At 40.9% G+C, this 24,191-nt stretch overlaps 1 protein-coding gene across 4 annotated transcripts in view; it reads left to right on the plus strand.

Moving 5' to 3' along the window:
- The window catches only part of Ptpn14 (protein tyrosine phosphatase non-receptor type 14), a 180,198-nt gene that overhangs the window by 49,242 nt on the left and 106,765 nt on the right, over window positions 1–24,191 (plus strand). For all 4 annotated transcript variants that reach the window (XM_071600087.1, XM_027934704.2, XM_071600085.1 and 1 more), the window contains exon 2: window positions 22,363–22,690. In XM_071600087.1, the coding sequence (XP_071456188.1) occupies window positions 22,517–22,690 (174 nt within the window). In that variant the 5' untranslated portion in view covers window positions 22,363–22,516. The remainder of the gene's footprint in view (window positions 1–22,362; window positions 22,691–24,191) is intronic.

The raw sequence follows: 24,191 nt of genomic DNA on the forward strand, positions 1-24,191 counted from the left end.
CCTGTGACTTCTCTGCCCTCCAGCCAGCCCAGATTTGCACCGTCTGACTTCCAAACATGCCTTATCTTTTTCCATTGAGACTCCAAATCTTCAGAATGAGTATCCCTCACTCCCAAAACCACCACTGCCACCACCACTGCTTGCTTGAGTCCTGATAGGCACAAAGAACAGACTGGGTCTCTTTCATGGCACCTTCCTCATAGCTGCCTGACAGGTGTCTTAACTGCCCCTGTGTCTACCACCCCTAATAACACACTGTTTATCACCCATCTCTTGTCACTCTAAAGGGAGCCAGGAGAACCTTGTCTTTGAAAACATCATTATGACACTTTATGTCACCCATCAAATGTCACTATATATATCTGCAACTTATCTGATCCTCATTGGGGTCACACAAAACTAAAATATTTTATAGAACTGTTAAGTGAATTACACTGTCAAAATTAAATCAGCATTGCATGTTCACAAATTTTTAGGGTGTTTGTGGATCCTTGGGGTTCAGTTTACAAATGCTGAATCTGCAGGTGACAAAGATTCAGACCAACTTTTTACTCATTTTTGTAATCCTCAAAGATTTGTTTTTTCTTTTTTCTTTTCGTGGTGCTGGGGATCAAACCCAGGGCCTCAGGCATGCTAAGTAAGTGTTTTCCCACTGAGTTACATCCCTAGTCCCCAAAGTTTCTAACACAGTATCCTGCCTTTAGTAGGTTTTTGTTAAATGTGTCCTCATTAAATGAATTACTAAATACCACATTGTAAAATAAGATCCCATCCCAGAATAAGTAAGTAAATAGTAAGTAAAATACGGGGTAGAAAAGGGAAATTCTCTATAGGATAGGCAGCCTGAAAATTGAAGAGACTAATTAGTCTTTATGAATAGACTGAGTAATCTGTATGTAACTATAAATGCTATATTTGCTGCATATCACATAACACATCTTTGTCTTTAGGTTAAGGTCTAGTGTGGTAAAACTGTTTTTGAGAGGCGAGGATAAAGAGGCAAGATTCAAAGAATGGAAGAGAAAAGGTGGAAGCTTTCTCGGGTGGGCTATTCAGATGAACTAGACCTTGGGGGAAGTCTTCCTGCGTCTCCATGCTCTATCCAAGCTCTAACCTAGCCCCACCTTGCTTAGCTTCCTGGATTAGAGCAGATGGGGCTCCTTCAGGGTGATCTGGCTGTAGATTCTGCCTCTAATCCTGTAATTTCTTTCTTAAAACCAACTTTCTAGCTGCTGAAGTTCTTATTATAAGTTTAGAGGGGGTCCAGCTGTGCTTTCTAAAAACCCTTGAATAGAACTTGGGATGCTCAGGCGGCCCTGGCAGTCTGCAGTCACTGTAGAGCCTTCCCTGGCACTTTAATCCATGAAGCAATACTATATCACTGCATCATGAGAACACAGAAAGTGAGGTTTGAGTTTAGAATTTCCCCACGTCCTACACAATTGCCATAATGAAATTTATATATTTTTGAAAATGTAATTTTTAAAGAAAAAGTAATTTCTAAAAGGAATTTTGCTGAATAGAGGGTTATGCGCTATCAAGCAAATCATATTTCTTAAAGTGGCATAAATATAAGTTTGGACATCTTTCAGATATTTCCATTTATATATGCAAGTGGGGAACACTTCTGTTGTCTTGTTTGGAGTCTAGGATGTTTGATGAATGTGGCATGAAGTAAGGCTTTTGCCTACGTAGTTTTACTTTGATCCAGTAATCAACACTGATATAACTACTGAGAGTGTTCTGTTAAAGGTAAATGACACAGTAACAATTGCTTTATTCTGAGCAAGTGCATCAGTTCCTAGGGAGAAAAGGTTAAATTTAAGATTATGTGAGAAACATATTTTACCCCTCCTAGCTTTATAGAAAAAACTAAAGTATCTTTAAACGTTTACCTCTGGAAGAAACTTGGACTGGTTGTCACAAGTTCCCCCGCCCTATAACCAGTTATTGGGGAGGGTGGCCTTGTATTTGTTCACAACTTTGGGATTAAAGGGAAAGAGGAGCTGGGTACCAAGAGCAAAGTCCCTTATGATCATGGCCTTAGTTTTTGACTTGTACTTTATTACTAATAGCTAACATTTATCACACATACTGTAGGCCACTTACTGAGCAAAGCTGCTAAATTTGAGTTCTCTGAATAGATTTTTGAGCTAGATACTCCTGTTAGCTTTTATTTCATAGGTGAGGCAGTGAGTCTCAGCAAGGTCTGAACAAACTGGTCAAGTTGGTAAGGTACAGAGTCAGGACTTGAATTCAGGCATGTCTGGCTCCAGAGACTGTCCTGGAATCAGGTCTTAGCTTCAGTTCTCTTGTCTTCATTCATTTGCTCAGCCATCTGATATAGGTGATTTGAAGCCTGCTGTGAATTAAGCTGTTTTTCATCTCCCATTAAAGAATGGATCTTCACTAGATGATGAACTTCTCGAACACAAAAGCTAGGAAGTACGTAGCACTCATCCTTAGATCTAGTGCCTGACATCTTTTAGCTGCTCAGTGAAAATTAGTTCTATGGATGAAAGCTCATGGTATTCTAGAACATTCTAGGTATTTGGCATTTTAAGAAGACAGTTGGTAGAAAAAACAATAAGGTTTATAAAGGTGCCTTAATTGGGTACTTGTAAATAATTTTTATGTGCCCAGTTGTGATCCTGCCCTGTTTTGTTGCTTTATTGATTTTGATGTTTTTGTATACTTACGTAGAGAGTTGTTTTTGGAGATGATTAAAGCATTTTATGATAGGTGGTATTTATGAGAATGTCCAGCTGTGTCTGTCTTAAAACTGTTTTGTCCCCACTGTCTAGTATAGTGCTTGGCATTTTGTAGGGACTTGATAAATATTTGCAACATATGTTTTTAATTTTGTTATAATTAGTTACACATGACAGTAGAAAGCATTTTGACACAATGTACACAACTGGTGCAATAATTTTTTAAATAGAAATTTTATTTTTTTATTAAAAGTGTGGATCAGGTCATTGTTCTGAAATGTAATCTTTCTATTTTTTTTTTTTTTTTTTCCATACTGGGGATTGAGCTCAGGAGTGCTCTACCACTGAGCTATACAAATAGCCATTTTTATTTTTTATTTTGAGGCAGGGTCTCACTAAGTTACCCAGGCTGTCCTCCAACTGGGGATCCTCCTGTCTCAGCTTCCTCAGCTTCCTGGGATTACAGCTGTGTGCCATCGTGCTTTGCCCTGAAATGTAATCATAACAAAACCAACCATTTGACTTCTCGTTGATTGTTTTTGGCCTATAAGGAAGAAGATTGCCTGTGTTCAATACAAAATTCAGTTTGAGTCTGAGCGGAGATTATCCTGTATTTAAACAGTTGGCTTATGCACTGCATGGTGTATTTAGAACTTGCCTGCTCTTCTTGTGTCCTTATTGGTTTTTTTTTTTTTTTTTTTATTGTTGTTGTTCTTGTTGTTTTTTGGTTCTGGGGCTTAAAATTGGAGCTGCTTTACCACAGAGCCACATTCCTAGCACATTTTATTTTTTGAGACAGGGTCTCATTAAATTGCTTCGGATTCCCACTAAGTTGCGGAGGCTGGCCTTGAACTTGCAGTCCTAAGAACTTTGGGCTGCATGGATACAGCATACCAGCTCTGTACTGGTGTCTGCTCGGTATGTTGAAGGTAGCTTGTAGCATCTCTAGGGAAGCCGTCCTGCAAGGGTCTCCCCTCAGATGCAGCCATTTATGTTGCCATTGGTTGAAAGAGAATGACATTGACAGCATTTACTCTTCCTTGGCGCCTCACAGCAGGCTCCTTCTACCCACCCAGCTTGTCTTTTAAGATGCTGCTCAGTGTGTTATTGCTTCACGAAATCCTTTCAAACATTTTCCTTGTGCTGTTTGCAAAGGATAAGTTGATACTTTTTTCCTGTTGCTCTTGCACTTGGATCTTACCATCTTTGACTCACCTTCTGTAATTCTAGTCTGTCTGGGTCTTGAAACCCCTCATAAAGTGTTCCCTGCCTCCTCCGCCTTTCTTCACTTCACTTTCTGCATCTCTCCTCCTTTCCTGTCTCCAGTCATGATCCAGTGACTTCAGGGGGTACCTTGGAAAACAGGCATACTCTACTAGAATTTGCTTTTATGCTGGAATTGGCTGCTGAGGAGCAGGAGCAGAGCGATTTGGGTTAATTTCTGCACTTACCCTTGAAAATATAGAAGTATACAGGTTCCCCTCCCCCCTGGTATTTGTTATTCTGTTGGTAGAATGAAAAGAAGATGCTTTGGGGAATTTCACCAAGTTAACATGCAAAGGTATAAGGTAGACATGTCTGGGCGACATTGGGCTTTTCCAGATTTACAGAGTTATGCCAAATATAAAATTTGGGATATGCCAGTTTGTCATGTAAACATCTGAGAACCTAAGCATGTTTTGGTTTATATTTTCACCACTACAATATCAAGATTGGCCTGTGTCCACTGCTTAAGGGGAGTGTGAGGGCTCAGGGAGGTTGTTTTTGTTGTTTGATCAGAAGGGGAACAGTATTAGTAAATGCCAGTGGGCAGATGTCCAGACTGGAGGCAGGCACACATATGTACTGAAAAAGACATGGATTTCCTGCCTCCTACTCCCTCTCACCACAGTTCTTTTCCTTTATATTCTGGGCCCTAGGTGACCTAGCAACTTTGTTCCTATTGTTACAGCCAAGTTACTCCAAAGGGTCCATTTTCCTACTGAGGCAACTCTTTTTATATAATATTGGGGTTGTGACTCAGTGGTAGAGCGCTTGCCTCACATGTGTGAAGTACTGGGTTCGATACGTAGCACTGCATATAAATAAATGAATAAAATAAAGGTCCAGCAACAACTAAAAAAAGAAAATAATGCAAGTTGGTCTTGACTGTAAGGAATACTTTCATTAGTAGAGAATTACTTCTCTTTTTCCCTCTATGCTGTATGGAAAAGTTGTACTCAAGTGTGATGTTATGGCAAATGGTAGACAACATAGCCTATTGGAGACAGCATCGACTCCCGTACTAGCCAGTGTTATCTTAGGTAACTTACATAGACTCTGCAAGCTTCAATATACCCATCTGTAAAATGGGGATAATGCCTAATAAGGGTTGGGGATGTATTAGAAATAAGGTATGCACAGGGTTCAGTACGGAAGAAATTCTCCAGAAGTGGCAACTATAGTCTTTGGAAAAATTAAGGCATGATTTGATGCTGTGAACACTGACTAATCATAACTTTTTGATATTCCCTGCCACACACATACACACACACAGTGATACAGATCATGTTGGTGTCAGCATCTGTAGAAATCTCTGCTCAAGGAATCACCACTTAAATGTAAAAAGGCCGGTTGTCTTCAGTCTGGGGGTCACTCTTCTTCATGGATTTGGTCTAGGTCCAACTTTTGCAGTTACATCAGCCTTCTCTACTGTTCCAGTGGTGGAGATGGGGAGCTGTAGGTTTAGGGCAATTAAGCTTTGGATTTCTCTTTAGGTCTGCTTCTCCCAATTCAGTGTCCATTGGCTCTTCTTTATTCACCTCAGCAATTCTGTGAAGAATTTCTTACCTTTTTCCCAGGGACGGCTTGCACCTGGTGGGTACCCACAGATTCCCTAAACTGAGTGTGATGCTCCTGCTTTCTCCCTTGCAGTCAGAGTTCCAAAGCCTTCCTTCAAGGTATCCATGGAGAGTCTTCCTAACCTGAGAAATGCTCCTGTTTGCTGAATCTGGTGGGAGATTCCATGGTGCATTTAGTATTTGGCAGCCTCCCGGCTCCTGGGGCAGACCTGAGGTCCAATACATGCTCTAAAAAAAAAAAAAAAAATTATGAAATATAGTAACTGCTCAGTAATGCTACCTGAGATGACAGTGATGATGGTGGGGACTGAAGCCAGTTTGGGCTCTCATTTTTCCCCACCACCCTTCTTCCAATATAATTAGCAGCACTAATGCTCTGGTAGGCTCGGTTAAGTGCTTTCTGTTCAGCATAAATATGTAAGTATTGTTTGCTGCTTAAGTCAAAGGTGTTGTGTAGATGATGTTTTCTTTTTTGAGCCCATTTTTGTTTTTCCTTCAATGAGGAAATGCCTCACCTTTTCATTTGCTTGGGTTTCTTTGAACATCTGACTAAGTCTTCCCACACACCTCCCTCCAACTGCTTTGTGAATCGCCTGTCATAGCTTTCTTCGTGGTCCAGCCTTGGCAGAGCATTTTGGCACGCGCCCCCCCCCCCCCATGGCACCCTCTTGGAGCCCTGTGACTTCCGTTCCTATCTGCATTGGGAGGGGTACCACTTCCTTATAAAGACATTAGACAGTTCTATTTTCTGGTCCCTTCCCAGCTCACAACCTATTCAGTTCCTAGTGCCTTGTCTCTCAAAGTTAAGTGCCCAGAAGGCCCATTGGACGGGGTCAAATTTTACCCCCTGTTTGAGTTTTGTAGTGTGGACTTTTCTGAAGTCTTGTTTCATCTAGGCTTTGTTGAGTTGGAGTGATTTTTCAATCAGGAAAAAGGTGACAGCATCTTCATTTCACCATTTAAACCTACCCATCTCTAACTTTTAACTCTAAAGTTTCTAATTATTGGCCAAATTAAAGTAATAAGCAAATAAGGAATTTAATAATCCTGGATATCCCAGACCCATTCTCTTCTTTCTTTTTTCTTTTGTCCTATTGTTCTTCCTTATCTGATACAAAGGAGAGCCTGCTTACATGGGGGGGGGGGGCTGTCTCTAGTGTCTATCTCTAGTGAGAGAGCCTTTTCTTCAAATGCAGATTTTTATACAAAAACAAAAACAAAAGGTCTGTTCTGAATAATAAGCCCATCTCTGTGAGGTAGCTTTTCTCATTTTAATATTGCAATTTAAATAATACAAGGAGAATTTAGAGGTAATAGAGAACAACAGAGATAATTAAAGGGTGAGGAAACAGTGCTTCAAAGGAGATGGTAAGAAAGGAAGGGTTATTTATGTTGGGAAATATGAGGCAGGGAGTGTCCTCATAAGAGCATTAAATATAAAGGTGAAATGTAGGGACAGGGGCTCCCAGTTGCCCTTCTCAAGAAGAAAACATTCAAGGGGAAATGGATGACATTAATAATAGTGTATATAAATAGCAGAGTAGTGCATGAGAGTAGCAAGTGGAGTCAGTATATTTTACAAAGAAGTTTGAACTCAGTGATGATGGTTTCTGGGATGAGCTGTCAAGCTGTAGCCACCTTGAGTAATTTTTCTTTGATGTGTTACTACAGTATCTAAAGGTTCCAACTTAGCCTACAAGGAACTAAAAACTACATTACATTTCTTCTGAATCAGTTCATCTCCCTTGAGAGTGTCCAGGCTTAGATACTAGAAGGAGGTCTTCATTCTTCACTACTTGCGTGTTTTACTTCACCAATCTGAAGTCCATGCTCTGTGCTCTTGAGAGCTAATAACTTCATATAGTTCCAGCATTTGTGTGAATGAAACAATCATATGCAATTTTGAGATAAAAATATTTAAATCTTTATTCTTGTCTGAGTTTGCGTCTCCTGTTGTTTCTGCTGAAAGTATTATATTTATATGAACTACAATGTTCTTAGGCATAAGCTTTAGCTAAAACCTCTCCACACTGGAAGGTCTTGTTCCTTTGCTGAGCCATGTTCCTTTGGCATCTCCCTTTTTCCTTCATATCTTTGTAGATTACCCTGAACCCTAGAACAGTCTCCAGATATTTGGTTGGTTGATTTGCTCTGACCTCTTCCCTGCTGCCCAATGTATCTACCATACTTGTTTTTTAATTCTTACCTAGCATTTCATAGGACTTGGTAGGCAGAAAAGGGCCCCTTATCGTGGCCTTTGGGAATATCACAATCAATATTTCTGTGCTGTATGAATAATATTGTTTGAGGAAGCAAGTTATTTAATGTTCAGGCCTAATAATATTTTCTGTAGTTACCACTTGGTGGAGGGCAACATGTTTTGTTTTGTTTTTTAACTGTCCTTAGAACACTGCCTCTGAAGTTGTGGTGCAGTGGCTTAGCCATTGGAGCTACTGAGAAAAGGGCTTGCTGACATCTTTGATGGTTCATCCCACCCCAGGCTATATGCCTGAGAGTCACAATTCCCCAATTTATTGCAGACCTGGCTTTGGGAGGCATTCTGCCTCTTAGATTTTCTGTTACAAGAGAACACTGAGACATTGATACATTCCTTTCTTGAATTGAGATTTTCTTTTATTATTTCTGCCATCTTTAGAAGCCATGCTTAAGGGCTGAAGATGGAGCCTTAACTGCAGACCTGATGGACTTGGTTCCTTTGATTCCAAGTTTGTTCCCTTTCTTTTTTATACTACGCAGCTCATTTTATTTTATTTTTTTTGTACTGGGGGTTGAACCCAGAGGCACTCAACCACTGAGCCACATCCCCAGCCCTATTTTGTATTTTATTTAGAGACAGAGCCTCACTGAGTTGCTTAGCGCCTCGCTTTTGCTGAGGCTGGCTTTGAACTCATGATCCTCCTGCCTCATCCTCCCTACTTGCTGGGATTACAGGCATGTACCACTGTGCCCAGCTCCCTATGCAGCTTATTGAAGTACTTGGGAGAACACATATTTCAACTATTTTATAGGTAAAGAAATGGAAGTCGTAGCTTTTGCATTTGTCAGCAGTTTAGGAATATGCAATATGAAACTTGTAAGTATATAGCTTTATGTAGCCTTCAATTTGATAAGGGTCCTTAAGAGTCTAAAGAAAGAACCAGGGCTAGGGGTGTAGCTCAGTGGTAGAGGCCTTACCTAGCATGTGCACAGGGCTTGGGCTTGATCCCCAGCACCATTAAAAAAAAAAAAAAAAAGTCAAAGGCACAGGCAGATCTTTTGATAGTGAAAATCAAAATAATCTAACATTCCAACAATAGAGCATGGTTAAATAAATGGTGATTATTCAGTAGAATATTGTGAAAGAACTTAAAATTATTTTTTGAAAACTTTTATATGAGAAAATAATACAATTAATGAAATATATTCAACTTACTACAGGCTCAATCAGGTAAATAAATTAAACTTATACTTAATTAACAGAATGACAAAATATGCAAAAGTTTTAAAGTAACCTGGGTAGTGACATGATGGGCTATTTTTATATTTCTCTTTTAGTTTCATGTAGTAATTTCTGATTTTTTTTTATAATTTGCTATCAGAAAATACTAAATATTATCAAAAAATTTTAAAGTAATAGAAGATTGACATTTCTAATGCCAATAATTTAAAAGATTGAAAACTCTTCCAAGTTCCATGGTTTTATTGGTTTTAATCAGTTCTGATTTTGAAAAGGAATGCTTGATCCCAAGTTATTTTTGTTTTTCTTCTGGTCAACATATGATTGTATGTGGTACTCAAAGCCATTTAGTAAGGGGAGCGTTCTGAATATTGTTATTATAAAGGGGCAGATATGGCAACCATGCATCTTATAGTATAGCTGGGCTTTGAGCCAGCTTCTGCTACCTGATAGCCATGGAACTTTGACCAGGTTATGTAGTCTCAGTTTCCTTATCTGTAAATTGTGATTGTGAGGATTAAATGAGATAATACGTGTAGAAGTCTTTAGTACAATTCTTGGCACATAGCAATCATTAAGTTTGATTATAGCTGGAATGACAAGTGGTGGCTACTATATTATTACCACGTTGAAGAAACACTTTTCCCCAAATTCCCTTAAGTACAGTATTTAGGAATGGCAGATGTTAAGTGATTTAAATTTTTTTTTTCTAATACAATGTTAACTTGAAGACTGTATAAAGTAGTGTTTCTTCTCTGTTCCTCTTCCCTCTGAGGATGGAAATGCTCTCATGACCTTTTCCAAGCTCATATTGATATAAACACATACAAGATGACTGGATTTTTGCTGGTTTTGCCCTACATATGACTTTGCAACTTTTCCTACTTAAAAGCATACCATGGGAGTTGCTCAGAGTCAGTATTTGTTGAGAACTGCATGATGCTGAAAGTTATTTGGACATAACATACAGGTTGCTATAATTTCTCACCCTCTACTGCAGTCATTGTTTGCTTCTGCATCCTTATGAACAGTACTTAAGATTTGTTGCTTTTATTTCTAATGAAAGTTTCCCCAAAGTGGCATTGCTGAGTCACAGTATGTGCTAATTATAGTGCAGAAGGACTTGGGATGACAAAAGCAGTGTAAGCTTTGTTGATTGCTGCCTCCATACAATCTAAATGGAGAACAGATATGTATTTATTTTCCCAGTTTTTAAAAAAACTTATGTAGAAAATTTTTATTAAAGGGTATTTAGTTGCAGGGATGTTTGAAATCTTAGCATTCTGAAGCATAGGTATAAACCAGAAGAGCAAAGGGATGCTTTGAATTAGGTTTACTCTATGTGGTATTTGCTATGTTTATTAGATACAGATTTGCTAGAAATTGCGCATGCTTTAAGGTTTTTTGTTTTGTTTTGGTACTGGAGAATGAATCCAGGCACTCAAACACTGAGCCACATCCCCAACCCTTTTTTTGTATTTTATGTAGAGACAGGGTCTCACTGAGTTGCTTAGGGTCTTGCTAAGTTGCTGAGGCTGACTTTGAACTTGAGATCCTCCTGCCTCAGTCTCTTGAGCTGCTGATATTACAGATGTGTGCCACCACACCTGGCTGTCTTAAATTTTTGCAGTGTTTTAGACCTAAAAGACCCACTTAAAAACTCAAGCAATTGACATTTGCTTTCCTGTCCCTGGTGTGCTAACACCCTACATGGGTGCAGAAGGCAGTGGAGCTATCCCTGCAGACAGCACCCACCTCCAGAGGCCCAGGCTTGCTCAGCACTGATGCACACGCTTCTGAGCAATCTTCATGTTGAGGTTACCAATGATAACTGGAATGATAGACACTAACTGTGTCTTTAAAGCAGTGAGCCACCTGCTACAGGTAGACAGGCTCTTTTTCTCTGTAAGGTCACTGTGAACTACTTGGTATAACATAAGTTTTTCCAAGTGCCCACTTAAGTAGTGTAGGGTATGTGTCTTTACAAGGCAGGGGACAGAGAGAAGAAAGGGCACTTGAGATGGGTCTGTGCTGCATGTGTGTGCATGTAGTCTACCTGCAATAAGTAGCAGGACTATGTCTGTTTAGAAGCTTTGTTTTCTTTCATTAGCAATTAGCATTTGGTTACATCAGTTGGGATTACATAGCTCTGTAACAGCTGACACTAGTTCATACCTGTTTTCATTCTTTCTTGCCCCTGATTCAGCTTCTTGGCTCTTGTGCAGTGATTGCATCATGACACTTTAGAGCTTGCTTGGTCATCTCCCTGACTTCCCAAAGTGGTCACAGATCTGAAACCCACCCTGTCACACTTCCAACTCAGTGGGATCTGTAGTTGCTTGCTTTGCTGTCACATTTTGTGTCTTTATGATGAATAGCTTTAATTTAAAAATTGTTCTGTAACTGGCTTTTTGAAAGTTTGGGGTACAGGGCAGTCTGTGTGTTTCCTTAGATTTACTGTCATAGTCAGTGAAATAGCAACTGCAATGATAATGGCATTGATTACAAACACGTAACTCATGCTTACCGTGTGTCAGGAATTTAGATACAGGTTCAGCTTCCCTAATCTGAAAATCTAAAATGTTTGCAAAATCCAAAACTTTTTGAGCATGATCATGATGCTGCAAATGGACAGTTCCATGCCATGAAGCTTTGTTTCATGCACAAAATTATTAAAGATATTCTGTAAAATGACCTTCAGAGACCGTGTACAAGGTGTATATAAAACATAAATGAATTTCATGTTGAGACTTAGGTCCCAGGTCCAAGATATTTAATTATATACTCTTCCAAAATCTAAAGGAAAAACAAAACCAGAAAACTGAAGTACTTTTGGTCCCAAGTATTTTAGATAAAGGTTATCTCACTTGTATTCTTAACTGATATAATTGTCCCAGCAACTCTATGAAATTAAAGTGATGAAGCCGTGGTTATGCAGTGGGTAAATGACATTCATGGAAGTGACTGCATCAGGGTGAGCCTTGCTTGTGGGGCTGGAGAAACCTATGAGCAAGCGGGCGACATACCCAGGGAAGGTAGTAAGTACTAGATGCTCAGACCTAGACAGAATTGGCAGAGTTGCTTGGCCGCTACTGACTGTTTGGATAGGAAGTGACACGGATGAGTCCTCCCATCCGAGAGCCCTGTACCCATGAGGGAAGTTGAGGGAACTCACTCAGGCATGGGCAGGAAGGAAAAGGAAGGGAAAGGGAGGTGTGGAAACTTTGCTGAGGGAAGTCACAGGCAGCTGGCTCTCACGAAGAGTCCCTCTCTTCTCCAGTTCTTTCCCTTCTGGATGCACATTTCTGCAGGAGGGTGAAGCGAATTAAAGGTGTGTTTATCCTCCGTGAGTTTCCTTTGCTTTAGGTCATATGCCCAGATTGCAAAACCTCTTTGATTGCTTTTATGATTGTGTTTTTGAAAAAGAGGTTCTGTGTAATGTACTTGGATTTTCCCATGTGACAACGCAGGATGCTACAGTGGGTGGGAAGCCATCTAGGGGAGAGGCACTGGCAGGGTTCTGTGGCTGGAATGGGACCTAGATTCTGTTGCTGCCTCTGGATAAAGCATCTTAGGACTGAACTTGCGTCCCAGCCTTATAGTCCATCTCTGCCACATCTGGATAACATCCACTGTGGGTGCACAAAGATAGACTGCAGATGCTGTGTCACAGCCTTGTACAATGCAGTTCTTGCTATTGTCATTGTTACTTTTCTTCCTTTTTTTAAAAATATTTTTTAGTTGTAGATGGAGACAATACCTTTGTTTTATTTATTTATTTTTATGTGGTGCTGGGGACCAAACCCTGGGTCCCACATGTGCTAGGCAAGTGGCTCTGCCACTGAGCTACAGCCCCAGCCCTCATTGTTACTTTTCTATCACTAGGTCATAGCTTTTGACTCCCTTCTTTGTAAAAGCAGCATGATTCATTGTGTCAGAGAAAGTGTAAGGTTCTAAGCTTGACTGTTGTTGGTCACTGTATGATCTTGGGCAAGTCCTTTCACCCCTCCAGCCTTGGTGCCCTGGTTTGTAAAGTGGGATCATAGAAATAGCCCTCTTATAGGATGTCGGAGATAATGCTTAGCAGAATGTCCTGTCATTTTGTCTGCTTGATAAGTGAGGGTAGTCTGACACTTTGGGGCATCTCCCCTTCTAGTTCTTGTTATGATTAGTCTGGTATTCTAGGACACATCGTAGTGGGTGTGTAGACTCTGACGGCAAAAGAACTGAATTGGAGAGTTGCAGATTCCACCTTCTCTCAAAGAAGGGTGGGGTGTCTCAGGACTAAGCATTCCTGGCATGAGTAGACAGAATACTCATTTGAGAAGTAATACAGGGTCAGGTGTTCTCCTGATAGCTTTGATTATGTAAGCTGCCTAGGAAGAGGCCCATACTTACGCCTGGTGGGCTTTTTTTTTTTTTTTTTAGCATTTTAAACAACTTATCTCTTACATATTTAAGAATTTTTTTTTCCTGCTGTCAGTTTGATCTATCAAAATCCATGCTTTATTTTGGAAGGAAAAGAAGTTTAAGTTGGAGGCAAAATTTGGACCCCTTTTTTCCTGTATTATACTTCTACAAAGTGGGCACTGTTACCTATTTTTACCTGATCACTCTAAAAGTATCATTTAAGAAACATTTTAATTAAAAAAAAAAATCCGGCTTTTTATCATGGGAAATTTCACATACATGCAAAACAGACACGTAGAGAATGGAGGTGATCTCTGATACGCTGTCTTCCAGCTTTGACTCTTGTCAGCTTATAGCCAGTGGGGCTTCAGCTATACTCCTACTCTATTACTGTACTGTCATGATTTTTAAAAGCAGATCCCAGGCAATAGTTTATCCATAAGTATTCAAGATGCACTTTGGCTACCTTAAGAGAAAAGTTTTACTAATGTAAGGTAAAAAATGAAGACTTGGATCCATACCGTGGGAAAATCAAAAATCAAGTATCTAGTAGTCTCAAGGCAGTAATCCTCAAAGCAAGGCATGGGGAAGTTTTTTGTTTTTTTTAAAACAGGGGGCTTTCCAAATTTCTTGTCCTCCCAGAGGATCACTTCTTGCAGCCCCCCATACCCGCCAAGTGGAAAATCATGGCATGTGATGGTTCATGGAGCTGGTTTGCCTCTGTTAGAGGACTGTAAGACAGAGAAGCAGGGGCTGGGGCGGTGGCTCAGTGGTAGAGCACTTGTCTAAGCACTTGTGATGCCCTGGGTTGGATCCTCAGCACCACATAAAAATAAATAAATAAAGCAAAAGTATTGTGTCCAACTACAACTAAAAAAGAAATATTTTTTTGGGAAAAAAAAAGACAGAAAAGTGCCTTGTATGGGGAAAGTGGTCCAACATAGCAGAGCCTTTACCTCTTCAGGAGCCTTTTTCTTCTTCTTCTTCTTCTTTTTAACTGCCATGAATGGGACTTATTTTAAAATGTATTTATTTTCTGTCTTCTTACTTAGATTATGCTACTTTTCTAAGATGCACCTGGCCATAGAAATTAGCCGATTGTATAGAAATTAGAATGAATTGCTTTTTGTCTTGGAAGCAATCAGGAGTCAGCATTGTTGAGTCTTGCTAAGTTGCCCAGGATTATGCTGCATATTATTTAATTGTTTATATTTAATACAGGCAATTTTGGATACAGCTTTCCTTGCTGTGGAAATGTGTTTATTTTTATCATTTACCCTGTCACCTCCCTTATTGCCACTTGTATTGTGTATTACCGTGTTTGTCTATGATAGCCAAACTTGTCTCTTTGAAATTTGCAAAGGGTGATAGAAAGCAAGGTCAAGGAATTCACAAGGAACTATATATAAAATTAGAGAAAATGGACCAAGAATATATTTCCGTTTCCCCAGCACTGTCTGTGATGCTGGAATCTAGGATGTCGCAGCCCCATTTCTCAGTTTTCAGCTACATGCTGCCTAGACTGGTTGCATTGTAGCCATCATGTGTAGGTGATGTATCATCGTACAGGAGAGTAGCAGAGCAGAAATCTACGTCTCCTAATTTCAAATGTAGCTAAAGAAAGGCTTTGAAAGGTCATTTACGTGGCTAGTGCGTAGGAAAGTTGGAAAAATTTCCACCTCACCACTGAATATTTGAAAGCAGGAAGGAAATAATGGAATTTCTAAATGTGCTCTTTAAAATTCTTCTCATCATAGTTATTTTCTTTAGCAACTAAAGTTAGGGACTTGTGTTTTAAACCTTGTACCATACCTTTACTTGGCTAAAAGTAATTTGATATAAGGATAGGGAGGGCTGGGGATGTGGCTCAAGCGGTAGCGTGCTCGCTGGCATGTGTGCGGCCTGGGTTGGATCCTCAGCACCACATACAAACAAAGATGTTGTGTCTGCCGAAAACTAAAAAAAATAAATAAATATTAAAAAGGATAGGGAAAGAGTATACAGTTCTAAAGTTGATGGATAGCCCCAGCTGTTTGGGAAACTGAGGCAGGAGGATAGATTGAGCTCAGAAGTTTAAGGCCAGCCTGGGTCACATAGCTAGACCCTGTCTTTAAGAAAGATGATGATGAAGAAGAAGCTGTTATAGTCTAATTTATACCAAACAAATCTCACTGCCTTTCTCCTCTTTAGGGGAAAATCAGAGAAGACCAGTTTTAATACTCCTTTCTTTCCCTCCTTTCCCTATCTATTTTTTAGCTTCCCCTTAGGAAGATGAGAGAGTGTACATGAACCCAGAGCTGTGTGAGGTGCATCTGTGCACAGGATGGAATAGTTGCATTGATTTTTCCTTTCTCACACCCAGGTCAGGGTTACATAGTTCTGTGAGGTGTGCTTGGGAGCTGTAATAATGTGGAATGCTGGAAAAGTTCCAGAGGGTGTTGGTAAATATAGGATGCAGCTGAATAGCTGTTAGCTTCTTTGGGCGTTTTCAGAATCTACACTTAGATAAAGTCAAGTGTACCTAACATAACATGGAAAATAAAAAAGAAAGTGCAACAAACACGTTTAGGACTTCAGTTTTAATTTCTTTCAGTTCCCTAAAGACTGTGGGTCATTTAGTGAAGAAGATTAAGCTATATTTGGATGATATTAGTGAAAGATCTCTGTACTTCTTACCCTTCCTTTTAAAGAATTTATTTAATCAGCTGAGACCTTTTTCCATAGGATGAGAAAGCTGTCTTTGCTTTGTGTTTTCTGCTTTGAAGGGTGTGGGTGTGTGTGTATGTGCATGTGCATGTGTGATATGATTTTTGCTCATTAAGAATGGAAATACAAAATGCTGGAAATTCATAGTTCCTAGTTAATGATGGAAAGTTACACCTTATGGCTTGTAGTGAGCTGATGGACTGCTGGGGAGTGGATTTTAGAGTGACTTTGAAGCTTCTCTGTGTGTTCTCTGCCCCTGTAGCCTATTCTATAGAAGTTCTTTTAAGTGTGGTGTTTACAGAGCAAATATCCCAAGAAATTGCTTTCAGCACACTAAAAACACTTTGTATCACATCATTAAGTTCCACTGTAATTTTTTTTTTCTTTCCAGGGTACTTTCATGGGATGCACTACATCTCTCCCTGAGACTACCCCCAGTTTATAAGCCACAGCAAGGGCTGGAAAAAGGAAACCAGGGTGGTGGGGAATTTCTTTTGGAAATCTGAGCTCTGTTTTTTTTTTACCCTCGAAAGCACCAGTGAGCTGAATAATAACTCTCATGTCTGTTCTTCACAGTGTAACCCTCTCTTAAGACCCCAAAAGTGAGGCTCATAAGGCTCCAAATTTCTCCAGTGATCTAAAGAGCCATTGAAGTCACTCTGTAGGCTCTTGCCCTGCTTTGGCATCAAAACTCAGCGTCATTTTTCTCTCTTTCATCATAATGACAAACATTCACTTAGCTTCCTGCTGTGCGCAGAGCTCCATTTTATGATTATAGGAGACCACCCAGAGAACCCACATACATCTTTCCTTTCAGTATTCTAACCAGGGAGCTAAGTGCGGGTGTCACTATAGTATGAGAGAGACTGTACCAGGCCAGCAGCTTAAAGATGCAGCCTTATCCATTCTAAGATCAAAGGTAACTTGGGATCCATTTTCTCTCCTGCAGGAGAAAGAGGACGGTTGGCAACATTAGATATGTATTGGCTAAGATAAAAAGGAGGCTGGGATCTGCCCCATTCAGGATGGTCCCTTAAGAGGATATTTAGTCTATGATGAGCTCCCTCCTGCCTCAGGTGTCAGAGTTGGGAGAAAAACCAGGTAGCAGTGGCTGGGCTGGGAGAATGCACTTCATTCTCTGTCCATGTCCCCATGGGACTGTCTTTGCTTCACTGATCTCTATCCTTTGCTTTCCTGCCTCCTTCTGAGAGACTTTCTCCATGGGGGCTGGTGAGTGAAGTTCTTTGCACCCCTGCGTGGCCATCCTTGAGCAAACCTTGCATGCTCTGGTCAGGATGGGAAGGGAGCTTGCCCACTACCCTGAAGCACAGGAGAAGACTTTTCTCATTTCCTTCTCACAAATAGATGGGGGATACTATCTTCAGAGATGAGCCTCAGAAGATGGATGATTTGCCATTTAATCCTGACCTCTGGTTAACACTAGTTCCTGCTTTTGAAAGTTTGTTCCTGTCCCCTACAGTAAACCTTGGTCTGTAGGGAGAGTCCTTAGCTCAGCTGCAGCTCTCCCTCCTTGGTCCAGCAACATCTTTCCTCACTGTGGTGTTTAGCATTCACTTTGTAATTTCTTGACTGCGATAGGGACCCTGGGAGCTAGTGAGCTCGAGGAGTTAGTGGCACTTTCCTGCTTTGCTTTGTATTCCAAATTTCTCCAGTCATTGAAGGCCTAATAAAACCTAACTCTCTTATCCAAGGCTACTTTCCTTTCTAAAATGCACCCAGGCACAGAAATTTGCAGACTGTTTTGAGATCAGAATAAATTGCTGTTTGTCTTGGAAGACATCAGGAGTTGGCATTGTTGGTTCTTGCTAAGTTGCCCAGGCTGGCCTTAAACTTGTGATCCTCCTGCCTTAGTCTCTTGATTAGTTGAGATTACATGTATGCTACTCATTCAGCTAGCATTTAGTTTTACCATCCATATTAAAAAAATTATTTTTGCCCTAATTTCATGCATGATCCTTGGCAATAGCTGCAGCAGCTTGCTATTATTTACTAGATATGTTCTGGAACCATAGATAAATAAAACTACCTATTTGAAGTAACTTTTTATTTGTTTTTAAACTTGACTTTATTTTGTAGAGTAGGTTCACAGCAAAATTGAATGAAAGATAACAGCTATTCCCCACACCCCTCCCCAAAACCTACACAGCCTCTACTGTTGGCACCTACCACCAGCGTGGTATGTTTGCTACAATTTATGAACTTATGTTGCAAATTCCCTAAAATTCATCATTTACCTTAGGATTCATTCTGATTTTTTTTTAAAGGGGCTATCCTTTTTTTTTTTTTTTTTAAATAAATAGTAAACAGAATAAGGACTCTATTTTGAAAAGCAGTTTGCATTGAGAAGATCTAAGGTGTTGTACACTTGGGACCTTTCTGTGACCATATGGCATTTACGTATAAGTTTTATAATATTCATGTTATAAAGTGAATGGGACGAAGCCCCAAAGAGTCACATGGGGAGAATCAGTTTCTTGGAGCCAAGCATTGAATAGAAAAGGAGATGGTTCAGAGTGGATTTTGCGTCAAGTCCACAGTATGGTGGCATATTTCAATCCCTGCTCTATCCATGAGGAGCAGGGAGCTAAGTTTTGTTTGAGGTAGAACTATATGGCTCTTGGGTGGTTAAAAGGGGGAACTTGACAGGTGTGCTGTGGATTCTCGGAGAGCTTAAAAATAATGGATAATTCATTGACTATTAAAAATGTTAAAACTGAAAGGAACTAAGAGATTGCTAATCTGTCTGGTTAATCTCAGACAGATTGTTACCTGGGGTAAATTTAGGCATAGTACTTCCTAAAGGTAAGGGTCATCCCAAATGAGTGCCTGAAAGTTCTTTCCAGAAGCAGAGATCTAGATGTCACAGGCTTTAAACCCAGGAAAATGATGTGTGTGGGAGAGGTGGAAAAGTGCTAGCTCTGGAGGAGTATATCATCTAAAGTGTATTAATATTTTTATTAGTATATTAAAATAAGAACAAATGACTGTGGGTGTTGAAAGAAAGGACTCCTTGTGTTGAGAAGGGTCCAGAGAAGTTTATTAAAAGAAGCAGCATCATTTAAATAGAGCTTTAGAGAGTAGGTACGAACATGTTTATTACCTTCTTTTTAATTTTTGGTTTTGAAATAGGAAAGCTAAAAGGGTTGCAGTGGATATCTGTATGCAGATATTCAGACAGCTGGATTCAACAACTGTTAACCATTTTTTAGCATTTGTTTCAATTCTGAATTTTTGTATATGTTTTAACCATTTTAAAGTTGGGGCAGGCATCACGATAATTTTATCCCTGATAAAGCCCACTGCCATCTCCTAACACCATTCTTCTCCATAACTGCAATCCACTATCAAAAACTCAAGAAAATTAACAATAACACATTGGTATCATCTAATTTCTATTTTTAAGTTTTTCTAGCAGTCTCATTTAGCTTTGGTAGCTCCCCCCTCCCTCCCACCAAAAAAAAAACAAAAACAAAAAACCCTTGATTTAATCAATCAAGATGGACACATTGTATTTTATTTTCCTGACTCCTAAATCTCTTGGACTCAAAGGCAGCCCTTTCTGCCTGCCCCTTCCAGCTCCTTTCCCCCATTCGTTTTTTGTTCCATGATATTGACTTTCAGAAGGACTAGGCTGATTTTCTCACAACTTTTTTGTTGAGATCTTATCCTATAAGTTACTTGCAAATGGAGGATTTAGAAAGTCTTTTTAAAACTCAGAATGGGGTGGGGTGTGGTGGCACCCACCTGTAATCCCAGTGACTCTTGGGAGGCTGAGGCAGGAGGATCACAAATTCAAGGCCAGCCTAAGCAACTTAGTGAGATCCTGTCTCAAAGTTAAAAATAAAAAGGGCTGGGGATATGGCTCAGTGGTACAATGCCCCCTGGGTTCAATCCCTGAACCAAACAAACAAAAAACCAACTGAGAATAGGTATTTTCTAAGAAAAATGCTACCAGATTGTTATTAGCCATGCATGTAAAGATATTGCTCCTGACATACTATTTTTAATAGGTAATCTGCAAAATAATCTTTATTTACAAAAATAATATAGGACAGTCAGAAGACACTGGAACAACTAAAACATACGTAAGGTTAGAGTTCTGTTTAATAACTACTGATATTACCCTGTGGTGGCAATTTTGCTGAACTTACATTCTTTCCTATGTACATGTCTTATTTATTCTGACTACTGCCATCATCTACACACATTGCCGTGCAGAGTTCTATTTCACTAGCTGTGCATTGTGAATGTGGTCCTGTAGAATAAGTTGTGGAGATTGTTTTTGGTAGGATAGACATGCAACAAGCCAGCCACATTCCTGCATGGGTGTTTAAGGTGAGACACACCCAAATATAAGTGCCTGGCCCAAGATTAGAAAAGTGGTTTGTGATCACAGAGCAAATAGTTGTCTCTGTTGGAGGTTCTCTGACTAATGGAGGCATGAAATCCTGGCCTCTCTGCCCTGTGCTTCAGTAAGTTGAGGGGAATTTGTCAGTCGTAAACACTTCAGGGCTGTATATTTGGATTCTGGGCTGCCATCCCTTTCTTTTCCTTTGGGTGGGTCCCTCCATATTTCTGTACCTATCAGGAGATCAGGTCGGGCTACCTTGGAGGTAAATACGATGCGCTGCCAATGAGAAGTAAGTTAGAAATGTTAATAGATTTTACCAAGCCAGAGTCTCTAGCACATGTATTTTAAGCCGTCATAAAGCATATACCTGTCATGTTAAGGAATGTGCCAAAGGCAAATATCAAAAGACCTGCTGTGGGAGTGCAGGAGTGTGTTTTGCTGTGTTGTAGCTTATGCCCTGACAACCTCCCGGAGGCCTGGGGGCTGGCAGGGTGTGGTCTATAAATATCGAAGCCATCTTATTTATTAATCTTAAGAATTCCTGCGACTATGAGTTACTCCTGTTTGTCCTCCTGAGTGTCCCGAGGCTCAGGGATATTTCGTGTTGGTGGATAGAGGGAGGGGGTGAAGCATGGGTGGGTCTGCTGGAGTTAGGAAATCGAGTTCACCAAACAAATGAGCTAGAGATGGTCCTTGAAGCTTAATGGAGAACAGACCATTCGGATAGAAAAGCTTTCTGGATATTTCTGGGATCTTTGAAAGATTAGTTTCACAAACCTCCCAGCCGGAACATTGTGCGTGCAGGATAGAACGGTAAAGCCGCTTTTGTTGTTGTTATTTTATTTGGTGTTCTCCATTGGCAATGAAGTCATCCTTCTCATTTGGTGGGACATCAGGGTGCCAGTAAATCTTGTTATTAGTTAAGTTAAATTATCTGTAATTTTAGTCACAGGTTTTTTTGCATCAGGCATTTTTTTTGGGTAAAGGAACAAAATGATGGTAGGATGGTTCCACACATCTGTCTAAATATTTGTTGAAAAAAAGGACAAAGGGTTGTGTATTTAAGTGCATTAAAGACTCACAGATTTTTGGGGGCCAGGAGTGTAGCTCAGTGATAGAGCATGGGCTTAGCATGTGCCAGGGTTCCTGGGTTCAATCTCCAGAAACCCCTCAAATATATATATATATACACATACACACAGATATATTTTAAATTATTTTTAAAAAGAGGAAAGTAGCTGATTATATGAAATGTGTATTCCTACCATTTCACATCATCCTAAGTAAATATAATATATAATAAAATAAAGATAAATGTTAAAAATAAAAGCTAAAGACATTAATTAAAAAAAAAAGGAGGTAGTGTTACTAAGAGCGAGGAGGAACAAGATCAGATTTTAAGTTCAGCAAGGTAGTGAAATCACTGAACTTCTTTTCATCTGTAAAGAAATTTATTCTCTAGGAAGGTTCATGAGATTAAAACGAGAATATAGAAGTTAAAGTGCTCAAATTATGCTCCTAGTGCTTTTTATGAGCAGATAGTGTTGTGGAGTGGGAAAAGCATGTGAGTTGAAGTTGCACGGACGCTGGTTTGAATTCTGGCCTTGCAGTGAACACTGTTGAGTTGGTCTGAACTCTACATCTTCAGCTTGAAGTGGCTTTTATCATAGAAGCCTCATAAAATAGGGGAGAGCACGTGGCCTCCACCAAAACCCTCAGGAGCTTAGAGTTCCTGGTGCTGGGACCTGGTTGTTCACCTGCCTCTGTGTGTGTGTGTGTGTGTGTGTGTGTGTGTGTGTAGTATGTACCACACTATTGAGACTTCCCTTCCAGCACATGACCAGGCTCTTTCTTTTCTTTCTGCAGCTGTCTTCCAGAAGGCCACGCTGGGCATGGACACCGCTTTCTATAACTGCAGGAGCACAGGGGGTAGTGTGATCACTTGGTCACAAAACTGCTAAGGCCATCTCAGGGGCGTGTGCGCCAGGACAGGAAGGCGGCGTCGGAGGGCCACAGAGCCATGCCTTTTGGTCTGAAGCTCCGCCGGACACGGCGCTACAACGTCCTGAGCAAGAACTGCTTTGTCACTCGGATCCGCCTGTTGGACAGCAATGTTATTGAATGCACACTGTCTGTGGAAAGCACGGGGCAAGAGTGCCTGGAGGCTGTGGCCCAGAGGCTGGAGTTGCGGGAGGTAAGCGAGTGTGTGTGGACACCGTGCCCATGTGTCGGGTGGGCATAGGAGGAAGAAATCCCTAGTGGACCCAGCCAGCTGTTTCTTGGCACCTGCCATGCCCTTTAGCCCAAGTGCTGTGTTCATGAGATCCTGCTCTTCTTAGCATGAGACTGATCTCAGACTTCAGTGGGTCAGACCTGGGCCAAGGTGGCGGAACAGGCACCCTGCCTGGAGCTGGCACAGGGTGGCAGATCCCAGTTGTTCCCACCAGAAAGGAGGTTTTCTGGGAGGTAAAAATGTGAGACTCTCCCCACCAAAGTCATTTTCTTACTTTGAAACAACGAGTGGGTAGTTGGTATCTTGGCATCTCCGACACAGATCAAGGAGAAAACGCCCACATTCAGAATGGGTGCAGCTGCTCTTCTGTTTGTTTGTTTCTATATTTTCCTCTTGAAGAAGAGAAAAAGCATTTAAAGTGAGCGTGACCAGTGAGACTTTGGGGAGGGATCGTAAAAGGAGGATTTGTTCCTCTTAAGATCCTCACTGACCTGAGTTTTTTCATACCATCTGTGAGACTGCTTGGACTTCAGGCATCCCAAGGGATGAGCATTTAGAAGGTCACGTCGTCACTCTTTAGAAGAGAACTGGGGCAGCATAGGGGCTCTGTGTTGTTCATGACCAGCCAGCCTTGCTTTTCACGGGCTTACACTTACAGACATTCAGGACAAGCGGCACAGACCTGTGTGTCTGGGTCTCGACAGCCTGGTATCCTGGCTGGTGGGTGGGCGGAGGGGGTGGGCAAAGGGGGCGGGCTGGATGGCGGTCAATGTTGACTGCTGCAGGCCCTAAGGTGCATGGTCCTGAGCATCAGAAAATGCTTTGCAATCATCTGAGGCTCTTGTGGGGTCCAGGTGACAGCACTGCCCAGGACTGTAGGTGACAGAGGAGGTGATGGTCACTGTTGGGAGTGAGCATATGCGGTTTCTTTCCCTCTGCACAAAGGCCCCGTGCCAAAGAGTCCTCCCCTCCCCTGTCCACCCCTGTGCTGTTCCCTGGGAGACTGGTCCATCTGAACCCTCTGTCTCCTGCTGTTCTTTGTGTTGAGACTTTGGATGCAGTGGTAATCCCTCCTTTGAGGTTTGCTTTGCAGTGCAGAAGCCTGTTCTAGACCAGAGAAGGGGAGGCGACACAATAGAGGCCACATGTGAAATGTCCTGATGGGTAGCACATTAGGGTTTTGAACGAACACACACACACACACACACACACACACACACACGCAAGCACAGGCATAAAGGAAAAACCCTGATATTGCTGAATAGTTGGGCAGTAGGCTCTAAATTCTTGGAAGAAATTCAATTATAGCACATTAAAAGACATGAAGTGCTTTTACTTTTGAGGACTTTAAGTCACTCATGCTAACTGTGTATTATTTGTAGGCATTGATAGCATGTGGCTAAGTAGCTATAAGCACAGGCTTGTAGTGCTTTTTTTGGGAGGGGGTGCTGGAGATGGAACC

Source organism: Marmota flaviventris, chromosome 12 (genome assembly GCF_047511675.1).
Source record: "Marmota flaviventris isolate mMarFla1 chromosome 12, mMarFla1.hap1, whole genome shotgun sequence".
Classification (NCBI taxonomy): Eukaryota; Metazoa; Chordata; class Mammalia; order Rodentia; family Sciuridae; genus Marmota; species Marmota flaviventris.